General features: G+C 37.1%; 1 protein-coding gene across 4 annotated transcripts in view; it reads right to left on the bottom strand.

Annotated features, from left to right (window-relative positions):
* FCHSD2 (FCH and double SH3 domains 2) overlaps positions 1 to 20,224 on the bottom strand; it is a 302,350-nt gene that overhangs the window by 148,278 nt on the left and 133,848 nt on the right. For all 4 annotated transcript variants that reach the window (XM_049619346.1, XM_049619362.1, XM_049619338.1 and 1 more), the window contains exon 4: positions 4,087 to 4,163. In XM_049619346.1, the coding sequence (XP_049475303.1) occupies positions 4,087 to 4,163 (77 nt within the window). The remainder of the gene's footprint in view (positions 1 to 4,086; positions 4,164 to 20,224) is intronic.

Below are 20,224 nucleotides of genomic sequence, written 5' to 3' on the forward strand. Positions count from 1 at the left end.
TTCACAATTTCATATTCTAACTGAAAAACAAATGACACTTGCCATAATAATTAAGTTATAACTACTAAAATTCAAAAATGGTCATCCACCAAATACCATCTAAAATCATGCTGTGCTGTGAACTATCTTCCATATGGGTATTACAATGGAAAACAGAGAAAACTTTACCAGGAAGAATTATCATTAAGAAACAAACTTGGGGCGCCTGGGTGGCTCAGTTGGTTAAGTGTCTGACTGTTGATTTTGGCTCAGGTCATGATCCCAGGGTCGTGGGATGGAGCCCCGTGTTGGGCTCTGTGCTGGGTGTGGATCCTGCTTGGGATTCTCTCTCTCCCTCTGCCCCTCTCACCCCTGCTTGTGCACACTTTCTCTCTAAAATATTAAATAAATAAATAAACCAATTTATTCTGTGATGATGGTCACACAAATCTACATATGTGATAAAACCCCACAGAATTTATGAGTGCATATAAGACATGCACAAAGGAGTGCATGTAAAACTGGTGAATTCTGAATTAGATTGGTGGGCTTTATCAATATAAGTTTCCTGGTTCTGATACATACTACAGTTATGTAAGGTATTACCATTGGGAGAACCGGGTGAAAAGTAGAACTCTTGGTATTAGTTTTTCCAACTGCACATGAATCTACAACATTTCAAAATAAAAAGTAAAAAATATATATATTAACAAAACTATACATCCTCCCTAGGACTAAAAATATAACAGTGTACATCAAGAAGACTCTAGAAAATGTGATACATAAGCTCAAAGTCTAAGATTCATTTATACAGTAACTGATGACAAGGAGAAAATACAGTGTTTAATAAGTAAGTGTTCATGTAGTACTGTTCTTGCTAGTAAGAAGGAAGAATATCCAAAAGTGTAGGTAACAGAGGTAAAGGCAAGGAGGATGACTGATTTCAGTGTAGTTGAGGTGTGGTAACTACAACACAACTATAGCTTGAGGTGCTCACAGATTAGGGAACTAAGGATAAGAAAAGAAGTGGACAGAGATGAGGAGAGAAAGGTAATCTGGGGCCAGGTTTCTTCATGCCTTTGAATATATTTTTTTTTTATTTTAAATTTCATCCTATTGACCAGGAGAAACACAGGAGATTTTCAAGCAGGGGAGTGACAGCAGGCCTATTTTACAAAGACATAAAGCGATACAAAGATATAAAAGGTGGTACTGCAACTAACGAAATTATGAAAGGGAGAGATCACAGGCAGAGAAGCAGCTACTTAATATTCCTAAGAGAAGATGAGATCTAGAAAGAAGTCAAAGTTGGAGGCAGTTGACTTTGGTCCCCAGGCTAAAGAGTTAATAAAAACATGTGATCATTACTAGTTTATAGGCAATATTTACAGACAGGAACAAGATAGATAAGATTACTTAAAACAGTCACTAGTGAGCTGAGGGAACTTTGAGAAACACTTATAAAGAAAGGACTTGCTATGGTCTGAATGCCTGCGTCTGCCCAAAATTCCTATGTGGAAATCCTAACCCACAAAGATGATGGTACCAGGAGGTGAGGCTTTTGGGAGGTGATTAGGTCATAGGCAGATTATTGCCCTTTATTTTTTATTAAAAAAAAATTATTTTATGTTTATTTATTTTTGAAAGAGAGACAGAGTGTGAGCGAGGGAGAGGCAGAGAGGGAGGAGGACAGAAGTTCTGAAGTGCTCTCTGTGCTGAGAGCAGACAGTCTGATGTGGGGCTCAAACCCATGCACCATGAGGTCATGACCTGAGCTGAAGTCAGTCACTTAACCGACTGAGCCACCCAGGCATCTCAGATTAGTGCTCTTTTAAAAAAGACCCCACAGAGCTCCCAAACCCCTTCTACCATGTAAGGACATGCTAGAAGTTGAGAAACCTGCAACTCAGAAGAGGAACATCCCCAGAACCCGTCCTGGTCTCAGACTCCCAGCCTCCAGAACAGTGAGAAATAAACTTGTCATTTATAAGCCATCCAGGCTGTGGAATTTTGTTATAACAACCTGAACAGACTAAGACAGGGGTGACAACTTGTCCTCAAAGACTGAAAAACAAAAACAAAACCAAAAAAAACAGGTCCAAGAGAAAGTGGTGTTCCAGTTGTCCAGTTTCCAGTCCTTCAAGATGCCTGTGTATCCTCCAGGTCTACCCCTCCTCTCACCCACCAACCCATATACTTCACACCAGCCATGCTGGACGGCACAGTTACCTAACACCCATATTTTCTCATGCCTTAGGGTGCTACTTCTGCTTAGAATTCCTTTTGCCCAACCCTGGCAAACTCCTGTAAGTTCTTTGAGACTCAGATCTAGAGGCCTAGGTTTTCCTCTACAGTCCCAATGCACTCTCCACTCCTCACCCAATACCACAACTATTTACAGTAGCTATCTCCTGTAAGCTCCACAAGGACAGGCACCACACCTCACAGTCTCTCTGATCCTAAAGTGTAATTTAACAGCTACCCTATAGCAGATACTTTACATCTATCTCATGAATAAATAAATCAATGACTGTTTAAATAGCTGTGTGATCTTAAGCAAGGCATATAACCCAAGACTTAGTTCCCTAACACATAAAAGGAAGATAACTATATGTAACTCACAGGGTTGTTTTGATAAGCATGAGAGATAAGCTGAAGTTCCTAGCACAGTATCTGGTATTTAGCAAATATTTAGTAAAAGTTGGCTTAACCTACTTTTTTTTTTTTTTTTTTTTGGCTTAACATACTTTAAAAATAAGGTTGTACAAGCTAGCCAGGGAACAGAGCCTTTTTATCCTTACTTCTTTGGTAACCTGAATCCTGAATTTCAAACAAACTTAGCATATAGCCTACCTACATATAAGCTGGAGTCCTTCTTTATCACCAGCAAGCAATCTCTTCCTTGGTCAGGCTTTCTTCATGTTCACAATACTGGACTATATTAACGTTGTATCTCTCATTCAAGGTTTTTGCTCTACTTGTCTCTTTTGCCTAGAATTTCACATCCTCTCTCTTCCCCTCTTAGCTGAATTTTAAAGATACTGGGAAGTCCACAAGAAAATCTCTATTTTTGTTTATTTTCTTGGTTTGCTTTATTATTCTACATTGCAATTATATAAATCTATTACTTACAGCTATAATGCCACCTTCCAAGTTATAAGTCAGTCCTGCAATTGTGAAGAACTATTACATTTCTTGTTTATCTTTCCGTTTTCTAGTCCTGTTAATATTATCTGATGTCCGTTTTCACTGACAATCCAGCAACATGATTTCATATTCAGACTCTAAGCCATACACTTGAATACGGAGTTCTTAATTATCCTGGGTTCTCTGCTATCATTTCATGGGCATTAGTTTTAACTGCAAGGTCTAAAATCTTGACTCTGACTACTGGTTCCCTTAATAAATACTAAGGACAGTCTTGAGCATAAAAGCCAACAATCACTTCCAAATTAATTTCAAAAAAAGAAAAGAAAAGACATCAAATCCTAAACAAAATTACAAAATATTACAATAACTTTAAACATATCTGTAGGTCACTGAGGACACAATTTATATTCTATTGTCATCTACCTTCTTTAAAATTTGTATGTGGGATACTGACTGGCCAATTTCTGTATACCCTGTTCTGTGTGTGTGTGTGTGTGTGTGTGTGTGTGTGCGTGTGTGTGTGTAAAACCTAGAAACTTTCCCCTAGGCTCACAAAATTTCATTGTTCCAAATTTAGACTTTCGGAATTAAAGAATCAATAAACATGTCAGAACACTATAATCTTCTTTCATTATTATTGTAATAACGTGTTTCATTTGTAGGTCATTCAGGAAACAATTTGTGTTCCACTGTCATCTACCTTCTTTAAAATTCCATACATGCATTTTAATCAAACAAAACACAATCTTGGTTTAACACATAAGAAAACTATTTTATACAGATTATTTGCATATGTTGTGGAACATTAACATTTTCTGATAATTTTGAAATTATGTCTAAAAACGTGGCAAAGAAAAGCAATTTTTTAAAACTACTGAAGTCTACATTATCTATATGACATGGCTCTGAGCGAACTTATTTTTAGAGAAAATAGGCAAGATCTACTTATTAAGTTACCTGTAATCATTCCGATCATCAGTTTTTATTCCAGGCCAATCTCTCTTCAGATATTGACTAGCCAACTTCTGGATACCCTGTTAAAATACACACATATATATATGTATTATAAAATAAGTATTGTGCCATTAAAAAAACTCTTTTCCTTAAAATATGTTACTTGGCAAATTTCATCTTTCCAAATGTAAATTTAACTCAGAAGAACCAATGATAAATGGCAGAACATTATAACTTGTTTCATTATTGTCACAGTCTTCTCCTGTGCATTTTTAGGAAAGGGTAACTATAAGGATGAAAAAACTGAAACTTAGTTGATATGCTTTCCACTTCACCAAATTACTTGACCAGCTAAAAACAAACCGCCTCTGGAATATCACAGGTTGCACATCTGCCCACCTCTGCAGAACTCTGATTACACAGCTTGACATCTCAATTTCCCACCATTCCTCTGCGGTGGCATCGCCCTGCATTTCTAAACCCAAACTCTCCCAGATCATGAAAGGCACCATTACTTTCAGTTGGGAACAGACAGATACGCATTCACTTGTAAAAGAAATGAACAAAGCTTGGTGTTATTCCATATTAGTCATTTTGATTCAAGACAGATTTTAAGGTTTTTCTTTTTAAATAATACCATGGCACAAATTACTTCAAATATAGAAATTAGTTTTACAAAGAAATATACCCACATGTTGTTATCCACACAACATGAATGTGGATAAAACAGAATATTTATCTACAATAGATACAGTGGTATCAGGATTTGAACAGAGAAGACTATTTTATTTTTTTAATGTTTGTTTATTTTTGAGAGAGAGAGAGAAAAGAGCACAGAGTGGCTGGGGGGGAGGAGGGGTGGGACAGAAGATCCAAAGCATGCTCTGCACTGACAGCAGCGAGACTAATGTGGGGCTTGAACTCATGAACCATGAGATCATGACCTGAGACAAAGTCAGATGCTTAACTGACAGAGCCACCCAGGTACCCCAGAGAACACTTTTACTGGCAAGGTTAAACTACTCACTCTGAACACAGAATATCTTACTTTTAGATGGGATCATATGTGGTCCCCTAATAGTGTTAATGTAATGGATTAGAAATCATAAACTTTAGGACACTCTTCTCTCCATGCAACTTCAAATAGAATAAATAAAATGCTGAAATGAAGAACAATCACATTAATTAACAGACTGCCTACATTAAGCAGAGGCTGCCCAAATAAAATCAATGCTGCACTGTATACATGGCACCTTTCTACTAAGGTCTACTGCCAAATCAATTTGGCTTGATTAAATCCATTGTTGAATGCTTCTATTTATCATTATTTCAATGAGCCCAAAGGGTAGCAGGAACTGTAAAGAAGTTCCTTGGAATCTCAAGTTCCTCCTGAAATTGGCAATAGTTTGGTTTCACTATTACAAGGTACTATGTATTCTGAGAACTCACATACAACGGCATAGCCACAATACTTCCATTTACATACCTTGTACTTGGGGATCTCAATCATTAAATGTTCCTTGAATATGTACAGTAATTTTTCACCTCTGCACCTTCTTCATACTCCTATTTCTACGAAATAACTTCCTATCACTCTTATTCCTACCTGCTGAACTCTCACCACCGTGCCTTTAAGCTGATTTTTAAATTTCCTAACACAAAATATTCAAAATTATATATAGGAAAATACGAAAAATTTTACTGTCTAGGTATTTAATTTCATTTCATTAAAACTGAATAGTTTACGGGGCGCCTGGGTGGCTCAGTCGGTTGAGCGGCCGACTTCGGCTCAGGTCACGATCTCGCAGTCTGTGAGTTCGAGCCCCGCGTCGGGCTCTGTGCTGACAGCTCGGAGCCTGGAGCCTGTTTCCGATTCTCTGTCTCCCTCTCTCTGGCCCTCCCCCGTTCATGCTCTGTATCTCTCTGTCTCAAAAATAAATAAACGTTAAAAAAAATAAAAAAAAACTGAATAGTTTATCATTCTTTCTGCATTTATTAGCTGGAATTCTTTTTTTTTTTAACGTTTTATTTTATTTTGTTAAGAGAGAGGGACAGAGCACGAGCAGGGGAGGGGCAGAGAGAGAGGGAGACATAGAATTGGAAGCAGGCTCCAGGCTCTGAGTTGTCAGCACAGAGCCCGACATGGGGCTTGAGCTCATCAGCTGCAACATCATGACCTGAGCCGAAGTCAGACTCTCAACCAACTGAGCCACCCAGGCACCCCTAGCTGGAATTCTTTTTTAAAGAGCTACCCTTCTTGAACTATTTGGTTATCCTGAGGTACAGTTCTTAAAAGAAAGGCAAGATAAATATTTGATTTGTCCAGTTTTGCCTAAAGGTGAACAATGAATTTTTAAAGAAACATTATGAACTCATATATTTTGAATAATGGATGTATTTCAATTTATTGCAGTCACTATTCTTTTGATGCTCTAATTGTTACAACTGTAGTCAGTAAGGAGTTCCTCCCAGTTGGGTCCCACATCATGACCTCAACAGACTTTGATAGTTCCTTTGTTTTCTTTTACAGGTTCTATTCTAGATCTGCAGTAAGCTAGTTTTCTAAGGAATTCTGACTCCTTTCTGGGAGAAACCAGATTTAGAGACCACAATCTAGGCATTTCCTTATCCTTCAAGTCTTTGTGTCTTTAAGAGGCTTTTTCTAATCACTGTATACAAAGTAGCTTACCCTCCACCCAGTTACTCTCTCTCATACCGTATCACTTATTTATAATCCTCATTATGATACTGTCTGGTTTACATAAATTTTACTCTCTTTACCAACTATAAACTTCTTCAGGTAGGGATCTTGTCTTTTTTTTTTTTTTAATCACTATGTCTCCAGGCTATAGCAACAAGGCTAGCATTTAGTTGATGCCAATAACTTTCACTAATTGCATGAATAAATGTCACCTACATTATTCTATATCGAATGTACAAGAGCCAAACTCTTTTTGTGTTTTTGCCATTCGGACTTAGAAACGTCTGAATCAAAATTTCTCTGGTTCCTCAATTTTTCTTCAGCGGGGGGGGGGGGGAGGGCATACCAGATTTCTAAGATTGTTACCAGGTGGTTTTAATATAATAAATAAATTCCTTTGTAAAATTACAGTTAATTTTTGACCATTTCCATTATTGGAAGAAAACATGTGAGGATATTCTAAGGCAATAAAAAAAAGTAACAAATTTGTTCCATACTTAGAAGGCAGTACACATTAATTTTTGTGAAGGTTCAAATAAATAAAAATCCCTGAATTAAAAGAACTCATAATATGTGCACAGGAATAAGAAATATGCAATATAAAATGGGAGGCAACACGTGGTCACTACCAAATTAAGTGGCAATATATAAGTTCCAAGGTGAAGAAAAGATTGTCTAATTTTTTTATTTTTATTTAAAAATTTTTTTCTTTTTTTTAGTGTTTAGTTTAGTTTTGTTTTAATTAGAGAGAACGCACATGTTAGAATGGGGGAGGGACAGAGAGAAAGAGAGAGAGAATCCCAAGCAGGCTTTACACTGTCATGCCACAAAACACAAGATCATGACCTGAGCCAAAACCAAGAGTTGGATGCTCAACTGACTGAGCCACCCAGGCACTCTTCATCTGATATTTTCTTAATGAATTACATCTAAATGACATGATAGTTGACTTATCCAGTTTATTGCAAAGTGGTTGCAGAACATTTCATACAGAACATGGGATGTCTGAGCCTCAGATTATGAGCAGGACTAAGGCAGAATGACAGCACTCAAAATTTATATAAAACAAATGAATATGACAAGCATTTCTACACATATATTTCTCTTAACTCTGTTTGGCAGAGTTATTTTTATTTTATTTGTTATTTTTATTTGGATTATTTATTTATTTATTTATATTTTTTATTTGTATTATTTTTTTAATATGAAATTTATTGTCAAATTGGTTTCCATACAACACCCAATGCTTATCCCAACAGGTGCCCTCCTCAATGCCCATCACAGAGAAATTGGACACCTAAAAGGATATATAATTTACTTACGATCACATAACTAGTTAGGTTTGAGTTAGAATCCCTACTTATCATTCTAAATCTTCACCAAAAAAAAAAAAAAAAAAAAAACACATTGCTTTAGAGTTGATTTTATCTAATTCTTTAAAAATTTCTTTTTTTATTTTTCAAATTTTTACTTAAATTCTAGTTAGTGAACATATAGAGAAAAAATTTCTGAAATTACTTTTTTTTTGTGCATTGTAAGTTACATTAGCAATTTCTAGAGCTCTGAACCACAAAGTTGAACTGTATTAAACTGAATGAGCCCTTCAGAGAGGAGATGAGGGATTCATGAAATAGATAAACAGTGAGATCTTTAGATGAAAGACTTTATTCAAGTTAGTTCACAGAGGCAGGAATCATGATTTCTGTGTGCTCCATGCAGCTGTTCAAGATCTAATCTGTATGGATGCTCAAGAAATACTCCATGGCCATTATAGGAAAGGTCTTAAATAACATTTGATGCCTGTGAAAGCATGCTATACTTAAATTAACTGGTTTCCCTTTTATATGTTATGCTTAAAGCTACATTGTATGAATGAAAGGTCTGTATATAGACAAAATAAAGTCTACTTTAATTAAGTGGCTAAGAAAAATAAATCTATGGCTGGCAATTTTCTAAAAAGTGTTTTGTTTTGTTTTTTTATATCACTTCCCTAGGCCACAACGTTATTCTCTAAAACTGGTGCACTAAACACATATTATTTACTTCTATTTTCCTGAGCATCACTGATGGATAATGTTGATTTGATTTCCAATACTGTTTACTCTGTAGCACTGGTTTCCATAAAAATGTGCTATCAATATACTCCTTGGAACATCCAAAAACATCTCATTCCAAATTTTTAAAAGCTATCAGTGTCTGATGTAAGACTCGCTTTGTTTTACCTCTCAATAACACTTGCTATATTGCTCTAACAAGTGAGGCAACACAAAGAAAGCCACTGTTTAGTAGATACTGGGAAATGAACTGATGGCTTAACCTTTTGCCCATTTACCACAGCAAGCTGAGCAAGAGTGTGCTCCATGGCACTCACACAGGTTATTCTGTACCCATTTCAGCCCCTTAACATACAGAGAAACTCATATTTAAATTTTACTAAGGGTTTGCCATCAAATGGCTCTTCAGAATTATAGGACACCATGTTGTATATATACTATACGTTTTTATTGTGAAATTCCCAAGATTATGTTAAAAATTAACAAGTCAACTGTATGAGTTGCATGGTTCTAAAACTGATATAAATAATAATTGTCTTTACTATTCTTTTTTAAAATTTTATTTATGGAGGGGGGAGGAGCAAAGATACGGAAGGAAAGAATCCCAAGCAGGCTCCTGCTGAAGCGGGGCTCAATCTCATGACAAGATCACGACCTAAGCTAATATCAAGAGTCTGATGCTTAACCAACTGAGCCACCCAGGCCCCCTTTACTATTCTTTAAATTACTTTAATAGTAATGGAGAACTTCACCCCTGCCCTTAAGGAAAGTTTTGAAATATTTTTCACTGTTTTCTGTTTTCAACTGTAGTTAGGGTTAAAAAAAAATTAATCAGTATAATCTCATGTTATATATTAACATTAAATACATATTTTAGCCTTTTCCTTTTATCAAAAATAAAGACTAATTTTATTTTAATTGATTACATAAGACAAGATCTAAAGACATTTTTAAATGACCTATCCTATATGATTTGAGAACCAAATAATTAAAAAATAGATGAAATTTAACATTCATTCATGAGTAAACACTGTCAAGATGAGAAGCAGAGGGATCTTTCCTTAACCTAATAAGGGTGTATATGACAAACCTATAGCTAAAATACTTCTAATGGAGAGCAAATGTTTTCCCCCTTAAGAATGGGAAGAAGGCAAGGATGCCCTCTCTCACCAGTCCTTTTCAACACTATACTCATAGTGCCACCTACTACAACAAGAAAAAGAAAAGGCACACAGATTGGAAAGGAAGAAATAAAACTATTTTTATTTACAGATGATGTGACTGTGTATGTAGAAAACTCTAAAGAACCTACAAAACAAAATAAAAGACCTCTGGAACCAATAATTGAGTTTATCAAGGCTGCAAGATACAAGGATGACAAAGAAAACTGGACTGTTTTCCTACATACTGTAATGAACAAATAAAGTTTGAAATTAGAAAAAAATGTATGATAGCCTTGAGTAAAATATGAAGTACTTAAGTATAAATCTAACAAAATATGTGCAGGAACTTTATGCAGAAAATTCCAAAATACTGATGAAAGAAATCAAAGATCTAAATTAATGGACAGATATCCAATGTTAATGGATTGGAAGACTTCATACTAATAAGATGTCAACTGCTCCCAATATGATCTATACATGTGAAATCCAAATGAAAATTCCAGAAAGCTTTTTTGAGGATATGAACAGCTTAACTTTATTTATTATTTATTTATCTATTTTTATATTTTTAATTTACATCCAAGTTAGTTAGCATATAGCGCAACAATGATTTCAGGGGTAGATTCCTTAATGCCCCTTACACATTTAGCCCTTCCCTCCTCCCACAACCCTCCAGTAACCCTCTGTTCTCCAGGGTTTAAGAGCCTCCTATGTTTTGCACCCCTCCCTGTTTTTATATTATTTTTGCTTTTCTTCCCTTGTGTTCATCTGTTCTGTGTCTTAAAGTTCTCATGAGTGAAGTCATATGATATTTGTCTTTCTCTAATTTTGCTTAGCATAATACCCTCCAGTTCCAACCACGCAGTTGCAAATGGCAAGATTTCACTCTTTTTGATTGCTGAGTAATACTCCATTGTATATATATATACACACCACATCTTCTTTATCCATTCAGCCATCGATGGACATTTGGGCTCTTTCCGTACTTTGGCTATTGCTGCTAGTGCTGCTTATAAACATTGGGGTGCATGTGTCCCTTCGAAACAGCACTCCTGTATCCCTTGGATAAATACCTAGTAGTGCAATTGCTGGGTTATAGGGTAGTTCTATTTTTAATTTGTTGAGGAACCTCCATACTGTTTTCCAGAGTGGCTGCAGCAGTTTGCATTCCCACCAGCAATGCAAAAGAGATCCTTTGTCTCTGCATCCTTGCCAACATCTGTTGTTGCCTGAATTGTTAATGTTAGCCATTCTGACAGGTGTGAGGTGGTATCTCATTGTGGTTTAGATTTTCATTTCCCTGATGATGAGTGATGTTGAGCGTTTTTCATGCGTCGGTTGGCCATCTGGATGTCTTCTTTGGAGAAGTGTCTATTCATGTCTTTTGCCATTTCTTCACTGGATTATTTGTTTTTTGGGTGTTGAGTTTGAGAAGTTCTTTATAGATTTTGGATACTAACCCTTTATCTGATATGTCATTTGCAAATATCCTTTCCCATTCTATCAGTTGCCTTTTAGTTTTGCTGATTGTTTCCTTCGCTGTGCGGAAGCTTTTTATTTTGATGAAGTCCAAACAGTTCATTTTTGCTTTTGTTTCCTTTGACTCTGGAGAGGTGTTGAGTGAGAAGTTGCCACAGCCAAGATCAAAGAGGTCCTTGAGGATTTTGATGGCTTCCTGTCTTACATTTGGGTCTTCCATCCATCTTGAGTTTATTTTTGTGTGTGGTGTAAGACAGTGGTCCAGGTTAATTTTTCTGCATGTCGCTGTCCAGTTTTCCCAGCACCACTTGCTGAAGACACTGTCTTTTTTCCATTGGATATTCTTTCCTGCTTTGTCAAAAATCAGTTGGCCATATGTTTGTGGGTCCATTTCTGGGTTCTCTATTCTGTTCCACTGACCTGAGTGTCTTGATGATTATAGCTTTGTAATACAGCTTGAAGTCTGGGATTGTGGTGTCTCCAGCTTTGGTTTGCTTTTTCAAGATTTCTTTGGCTATTCAGGGTCTTTTCTGGTTCCATACAAATGTTAGGATAGTTTGTTCTTGCTCTGTGAAGAATGCTGGTGTTATTTTGATAGGTATTGCATTGAATATGTAGATTGCTTTGGGTAGTACTGACATTTTAACAATGTTTGTTCTACCTATTCCGGAGCATGGAATATTTTTCCTTTATTTGTGTGTCTTCTTCAATTTCTTTCATAAGCTTTCTATATAGTTTTCAGTGTACAGATTTTTCACCTCTTTGGTTAAATTTTTTCTACGTATTTTATGGGTTTAGGTGCAATTGTAAATGGGATCGAGTCCTTGATTTCTCTTTCTGTTGCTTTGTTGTTGGTGTATAGGAATGCAACCAATTTCTGTGCATTGATTTTATATCCTGCAACTTTGCTGAATTCATGAATCAGTTCTAGCAGTTTTTTTGGTAGAATCTTTTGGGTTTTCCATATAGAGTATCATGTCATCTGCAAAGAGTGCAAGTTTGACCTTCTCCTGGCCGATTTGGATGCCTTTTATTTCTTTGTGTCATCTGATTGCTGAGGCTAAGATTTCCAATACTATGTTGAGTAACAGTGGTGAGAGTGGACATCCTGTCTTGCTCCTGACCTTAAGGGGAAAGCTCTCCGTTTTTCCCCACTGAGGATGATACTAGCGTTAGGTCTTTCATATATGGCTTTTATGATCTTGAGGTATGATCCTTAACCCTACTTTCTTGAGGGTTTTTATCAGGAAGGGATGCTGTATTTTGCCAAATGCTTTCTCTGCATCTATTGAGAAGATCATGTGGTTCTTGTCCTTTCTTTATTGATGTGATGAATCACACTGATTGTTTTGCAGATATTGAACCAGCCCTGCATCACAGGTATAAATCCCACGTGGTCGTGGTGAATATATTTTTTTTAATGTATTGTTGGATCCAGTTGGCTAGTATCTTGTTGAGGATTTTTGCATCCATGTTCATCAGGGAAGTTGGTCTATAGTTTTCCTTTCTAGTGGGGTCTTTGTCTGGTTTTGGAATCAAGGTAATGCTGGCTTCATAGGAAGAGTCTGGAAGTTTTCCTTCCATTTCTATTTTTTGGAACAGCTTCAAGAGAATAGGTGTTAACTCTTCTTTAAATGTTTGGTAGAACTCTTCTGGAAAGCCAACTGGTCCTGGACTCTTGTTTTTTAGGAGATTTTTGATTACTAATTTGATTTCTTTACTGGTTATGGGTCTGTTCAAATTTTCTATTTCTTCCTGTTTCAGTTTTGGTAGTGTATATGTTTCTAGGAATTTGTCCATTTCTTCCAGATTGCCCATTTTATCGGCATATAATTGCTCATAATATTCTCTTATTATTGTTTATATTTCTGCCATGTTGGTTGTGACCTTTCCTCTTTCATTCTTGATTTTATTTATTTGGGTCCTTTCCTTTTTCTATTTGATCAAACTGGCTAGGGGGTTATCAATTTTGTTAATTCGTGCAAAGAACCAGCTTCTGGTTTCATTGATCTATTCTACTGGGTTTTTTTTTGGTTTCGATAGCATTGATTTCTGCTCTAGTCTTTATTATTTCCTGTGTTCTGCTGGTTTGGGGTTTTATTTGCTGTTCTTTTTCCAGCTCTTTAAGGTATAGGGTTAGTTTTGTATCTGAGATGTTTCTTCCTTCTTTAAGAAGGCCTGGATTGCTATATACATTCCTCTTATGACCGCCTTTGCTGTATCTCAGAGGTTTTGGACTGTGGTGTTACCATTTTCATTGGCTTCCATGTCCTTTTTTTTTTTTTTTTGCATGAAACATATGTTTATTATTTTAACAGTTAAAGTATTTAAAGTTCATTAAGGTTGTTAAACAGTATAACCAAATTACTGTCAACAATAATCAGAAGGAGAAAAGTTTTATATATATATATAAATATATATAATGTTATATATATATATATATAGTATATTATATATATTAACATTTTTCTTAGCTATTTTTTCTTCTAAATTTCTTTTTATTTTATTTTTTAAAATTTATATCCAAATTAGTTAGCATATAGTGAAACAATGATTTCAGGAGTAGATTCCTTAATGCCCCTTACCCATTTAGCCCTTCTCCCCTCCCACAACCCCTCCAGTAACCCTCAGTTTGTTCTCCATATTTATGAGTCTCTTCTGTTTTGTCCCCTTCCCTGTTTTTATATTATTTTTGTTTCCCTTCCCCTATGTTCTTCTGTTTTGTCTCTTAAAGTCCTCATATGAGTGAAGTCATATGATTTTTGTCTTTCTCTGACTAATTTCACTTAGCATAATACCCTCCAGTTCCATCCACGTAGTTGCAAATGGCCAGATTTCATTCTTTTTGACTGCCGAGTAATATTCCATTGTATATATATATACCACATTTTCTCTATCCATTCATCTATTGATGGACATTTGGGCTCTTTCCATACTTTGACTATTGTTGATAGTGCTGCTATAAACATGGGGGTGCATGTGTCGTTTTGAAACAGCACACCTGTATCCCATGGATAAATACCTAGTAGTACAATTGCTGGGTCATAGGGTAGTTCTATTTTTAGTTTTTTGAGGACCCTCCATACTATTTTCCAGAGTGACTACACCGCATTCCCAGGCTTCCATGTCCTTTTTAATTCTGTCTTTAACTTCCTGGTTATCCCATTCATTCTTTAGTAGGATGTTCTTTAGTCTCCAAGTATGTTACCTTTCCAAATTTCTTCCTGTGGTTGATTTCAAGTTTCATAGCATTGTGGTCTGAAAATATGCATGGTATGATCTTAATCTTTTTGTACTTGTTGAGCACTGATTTGTGTCCCAGTATGTGGTCTATTCTGGAGAACATTCCACGTGCACTGGAGAAGAATATATATTCCACTGCTTTGGGATGAAATGTTCTGAATACATCTGTTAAGTCCATCTGGTCTAGTGTGTCATTCAAAGCCATTGTTTCCTTGTTGATTTTCTGATTAGATGATCTGTCCATTGTTGTAAGTGGGGTCAGTGTGACACTTTATTTATTTATTTATCTTCAGAGAAAGAGAGAGAGAGAGCGAATCCCAAGCAGGCTCTGCACAGTTAGCGCAGAGCCCCATGCAGGCCTGAACTCACAAACTCTAAGATCATGACCTGACCTGAAGTCAAGAGTTAGGTGCTTAACTGCCTGAGCCTCCCAGGCACCCTTGAACAGCCTGACTTTAAAATGTATGGAAGGGCGTTTAGGTGGCTCAGTCAGCTAAGCATCTGACTTTGGCTCAGGTCATGATCAAGGTTCTTCAGTTAGAGCCCTGCATGGGGCTCGGTGCTGACAACTCAGAGTCTGGACCCCACTTGGGATTCTGTGTCTCCCTCTCTCTCTGTCCCTCTGCCACTCAAACTCCATGTCTGTCTGTCTGTCTCTCTCTCTGTCTCTCTTTTTCTCTTTCTCAAAAGCAAATACACGTTTAAAAACTTTTTTTCAATGTATATGGAGGGGCACCTGGGGGGCTCAGTTGGTTAAGAATCCAACTCTTGATATCAGCTCAGGTCTTGATCTCAGGGTCATGAGTTCAAGCCCTGTGTTGGGCTCCATGCTGGGCATTAAGCCTACTTAAAAATAAACAAACAAACAAACAAACAAACAAATAAATAAATGTATATGAAAAGGTAAAGGTACTAGAGTCCATGCTAGGCATGAAGCCTACTTAAAAATAAATAAATAAATGTATGTATGTATGTATGTATGTATATGGAAAGGTAAAGGTACTAGAGTCACCAAAACAATTCTGAAAAATGAGAACAAAGTCAGAAGACTCATATCACCTGCATTCAAGGCTAGTATAGTATAATGTTACTGTAATAAAGACAGTGTGCTACTGGCAAAAGAATGGACGCACAGATCAATGGAACAGAACAGAGCCCAAAATAGATCCAAAAAAATAAAATAAGCTAATTTTTCCCAAAGGTACAAAGAAAATTAGATGGAGGAAGAATGGTCTGCATCTATGAGTGGTGCTGAACAAATAGATGACCATGTGCAAAGAAATGAAGAGTAGCACATACCTCCCAATTAAAAAAAAATTAACTCAAAATGCTTCATAGATCTAAATGTAAAGCACAAAACTAGAAAATATGTGGAACACAAAGACAATCTCTTTGACCTTTGGCAAAGAGTTTTAACATACAACACCAAAAGCAAGATATATCAAAGAAAAAATGATAAACTGGAGTTAATCAGAACACTTTTTTTTAATTTTATTTGAGAGAGAACGCACTCATGCCCAAGCAGGGGAGAGGGGGTGAGGGGCAGAGAGAGAGAGAGAGAGAGAGAGAGAGAGAGAGAGAGAAACTCAAGCAGGCTCCATGCTCAGCATGGCCACAAGCTCAGCATGGAGCCTGATATGGGGCTCAATCCAGTGACCCTGGGATCACGACCCGAGCTGAAATCAACAGTTGGATGCTCAACCAACTGAACCACCTAGGCACCCCTATCAGAACTCTTTAAACTCTTTTCTTTGGGAAAAGACACTGTTAAGAGAATTAAAAAAAAAAAAATTCTGCAAATCACGTATCTGATAAATGACTTGTATCCAGAATGTATAAAGAACACTAAAACCTCAACAGTGAGAAAAAAACCAACTCAAGTTTTAAAATAAGCAAATGCTCTGAACAGACACTTTATCAGGAAGATATAAAGATGGTAAAAAAGTATTTGAAAAATGCTGAATATCTCTTATCATTGTGGAAATACAGATTAAAACTACATGATACCACAGGGGCGCCTAGGTGGCTCAGTCAGTTAAGTGCCCAACTTCGGCTCTGGTCACGATCTCGTGGTTTGTGAGTCCGAGCCCTGCATCAGGCTCTGTGCTGACAGCTTGGAGCCTGCTTTAGATTCTGTGTCTCCTCCTCTTTCTGCCCCTCCCCTGCTCATGCTCTGTCTCTCTTGGTCTCTCAATAAATAGACGTAAAAAAAAAAATTAAAAAAAAAAAAAAACATGATACCACTACATAGCTATAAGAATAGCTAAAAAAAAAAAAAAAAGAAAAGAAAAGAAAGAAAGAAAGAAAGAAAGATAACAAAGTTTATTTATTTTGAGAGAGAGAGAGCACACATATAGGGTTGGGGAACAGAGAGGGCGATAGAGAATCCCAAGCAGGCTCCCTGCTGTCAAATGTGGAGACCAATGTGGGGCTTGATCTCATGAACCATGAGCTCATGACCTGAGCTGAGATCAAGGTGGCAGCTTAACTGAGCCACCCAGGTGCACCAAGAGTGTTGTAACTTTAAAGGGTTAAATGTGGGGCGCCTGGGTGGCGCAGTCGGTTAAGCGTCCGACTTCAGCCAGGTCACGATCTCGCGGTCCGTGAGTTCGAGCCCCGCGTCAGGCTCTGGGCTGATGGCTCGGAGCCTGGAGCCTGTTTCCGATCCTGTGTCTCCCTCTCTCTCTGCCCCTCCCCCGTTCATGCTCTGTCTCTCTCTGTCCCAAAAATAAATAAAAAACGTTGAAAAAAAAAATTTAAAGGGTTAAATGTAACCACAAAAGTAAGTACTTACTCATCAGTAATTACTTAAAACGTAAATGGATTAAACTCTCCAATCAAAAGACAGAAACTAGCAGAACAGAATAAAAACACAATCCAACAAGAGACTCTTTAGATCCAATGCAACTCAGACTACTACAGTATTCCAGTAAAGATGATGGGGGAGCATGGGGCAAGCTGAGGGCAAAATACAGGCTGGCACCCACCCCCCCAACCCCAAAGTGGAATATGTGTGAATATGCGTGATATACCTCGGATACTCCTGGCTACCCAAGAACAAAGGAAAGGGGTTTAAGTGCTTGCCACGGTAATATGGGAAACTAAGGCAAATGAAAATTAAATCCCCTTTCTGCCTACAGTCCATTGACAAGTCCTTAAAACCTGCAGAATGACCTCCCCCTCTAGGAGTTCAGCTGCCTGGATGAGGACACTTTGCTAGGGGCAAAAGAGAACCTTGGCTTAACATTGTCCCAACCTCAAGGATCCTGTAAGTCTACTTCCTTTGCCTCAACTGCTCCAGGATATATGCTGGCAATCATGTTCCAAGTTTATAGCCCCCTGATATGCATCTGAAGGGTCTCATGACTGAGGTTTTATTAAATGGTGACAAATGGTGTTTCCCTAGCTACAGCTAGCCCCTCAGGGTCCTGGAAACCTTGCTCCCAAAGTACCTTAGAGACTTACTCTATCCCTGACCTGCTCCCAACCTCAGGGTATATAATGAGTTACCAGCCATAACCCCAGTGCAGCATTTCCTGCCCATGGGTCCTGTCCCCATGCTTTAATAAAATCACCTTTTTGCACCAAAGATGTCTTCAAGAATTCTTTCTTGGCCATCGGCTCTGGATACCACGAACCCCACCATCACCCCAAAACTTCATCAAAGGTGATGATATTATGAACTGTGGTAGAGGCACCAAAGACAGAACCAGATTAACTACAAAGATATTTAGCAGAGAAAACTGACAGGAATGGTAATGGTCCAGAATGGAAAACAACAAAGAAGACAATAATTAGATGAACCTTTGGATTTTGGCCTTATACAACTGAATGAATAATGTACCTATCTTCCTCAGTGATGAACACATAGGTAGTCTCTTTAATTACAGAAAAGGTTGTTGGAATTATAATACAAACAGTGGAAGGTTTAGCAGAAGTATAAAAAAAGGCGAGGAGCCACGATGTCTCCTAAAGTGAGAGATGACAGGAAAATCTATGTAGATTTAAGTACTTTGGAACTGGATCTGAAAGAGGAAATAGGAATTTGATCAAATGAGAAAGAAAGAAGGACATAACAGGACTTGGTATAATTTAGGTTAAAAAAAATGGTGATGTAAAAAATAGGTGGGAAAATGTGGGACATGGGTTGGTGGAGTAAATTTTTACTTGTAAGCATCCAACTTGTACTTTGAAGCTTACACCTACACTTACATAGTGAATTCTTCTGTAGTGCCTAGGAGATACCTACTCTCAAAGTAGTTTTCCATGAAGTTATTCTTTAAGAAAGATCTCCAATGTCTTTCTTGTACTATCATCATGCTTAAATAGAGTCATAAAACACATTTAAAAAGATGTTTCCCTGGAAAGTTGTAGTTCTAATAATAACTGGGATTTATCATCTTATGTTAACTTACTGTGCTTACACAAAACTCAAAATGTTGCCTTCAATACACCTAAGAGACAAAAATCATCTGCCTGAAATACGCTTAGTTCTCCACTTAATGTTGCTATTATGACAATTTCATAAAAAAAAAAAAAAGAACATGCATAAATCCTGTTGCTCTTAAACAGAGATGACGTACTAAATGTGCAGTTCATAAATGGTGTTGCCAATATGGGCAGATAACTTGGAAGTTTGCTTAACAAAAAGGTATCTTCCCTTAAGGGCACAAGCCCAAATTTATCCAATACGAAATATTAAATGCCAGTTATTTAATCGTTTTCACAATCAACCATTTTCTCCCTCCAGATAGTCTTGTTTTCTCCTATAGAGTTTCTCCATTTGTTTCCAAAGCAATTTTATATGTAAGCTTTAATCAAGGGAAAATCCTACTGACTAAAAGGCACTAACTTATCTTACCCCTAATATTTCAATAGTTTTTACTTCATTTTCCATTTTCAGTAGATTGCTTAACTAAGAAATGATGGCTACACTTTTATGAATGTTTTTTACCCCATATTTTGTAAATTTTTCTTTCCAAATTGCTGGAAGCTATTCATAAGAAAAGCAGTATTTTTCACTGTGTATATAGTCGTCTTCAAATAAAGATTAATATTATTTGTTGGTAAAAACCAAACTTGAGGGAATTTATTTTACACTATTTAAAACATTATCAATTGGAAAACATAAATTATGGCTTACAGATTTTTAGAGCAAAATGTACACAGAATTTTGGCTTACTAAGAATATATTTTTTTAACATTTTTATTTATTTTTGAGATAGAGAGGCAGAGTGCAAGTGGAGGAGAGGCAGAGAGAGAGGGAGACACAGAATATGAAGCAGGCTCTAGGCTCTGAGCTGTCAGCACAGAGCTTGATGCAGGGCTCGAACTCACAAACTGTGAGATCACGACCTGAGTCAAAGTTGGACGCTTAACTGACTGAGCCTCCCAGGCACCCCATGGCTTATTAAGAATATTAGAGTCACTGGGGCGCCTGGGTGGCGCAGTCGGTTAAGCGTCCGACTTCAGCCAGGTCACGATCTCGCGGTCCGTGAGTT

This window comes from Panthera uncia, chromosome D1, assembly GCF_023721935.1.
Source record: "Panthera uncia isolate 11264 chromosome D1, Puncia_PCG_1.0, whole genome shotgun sequence".
In the NCBI taxonomy this organism is placed as follows: Eukaryota; Metazoa; Chordata; class Mammalia; order Carnivora; family Felidae; genus Panthera; species Panthera uncia.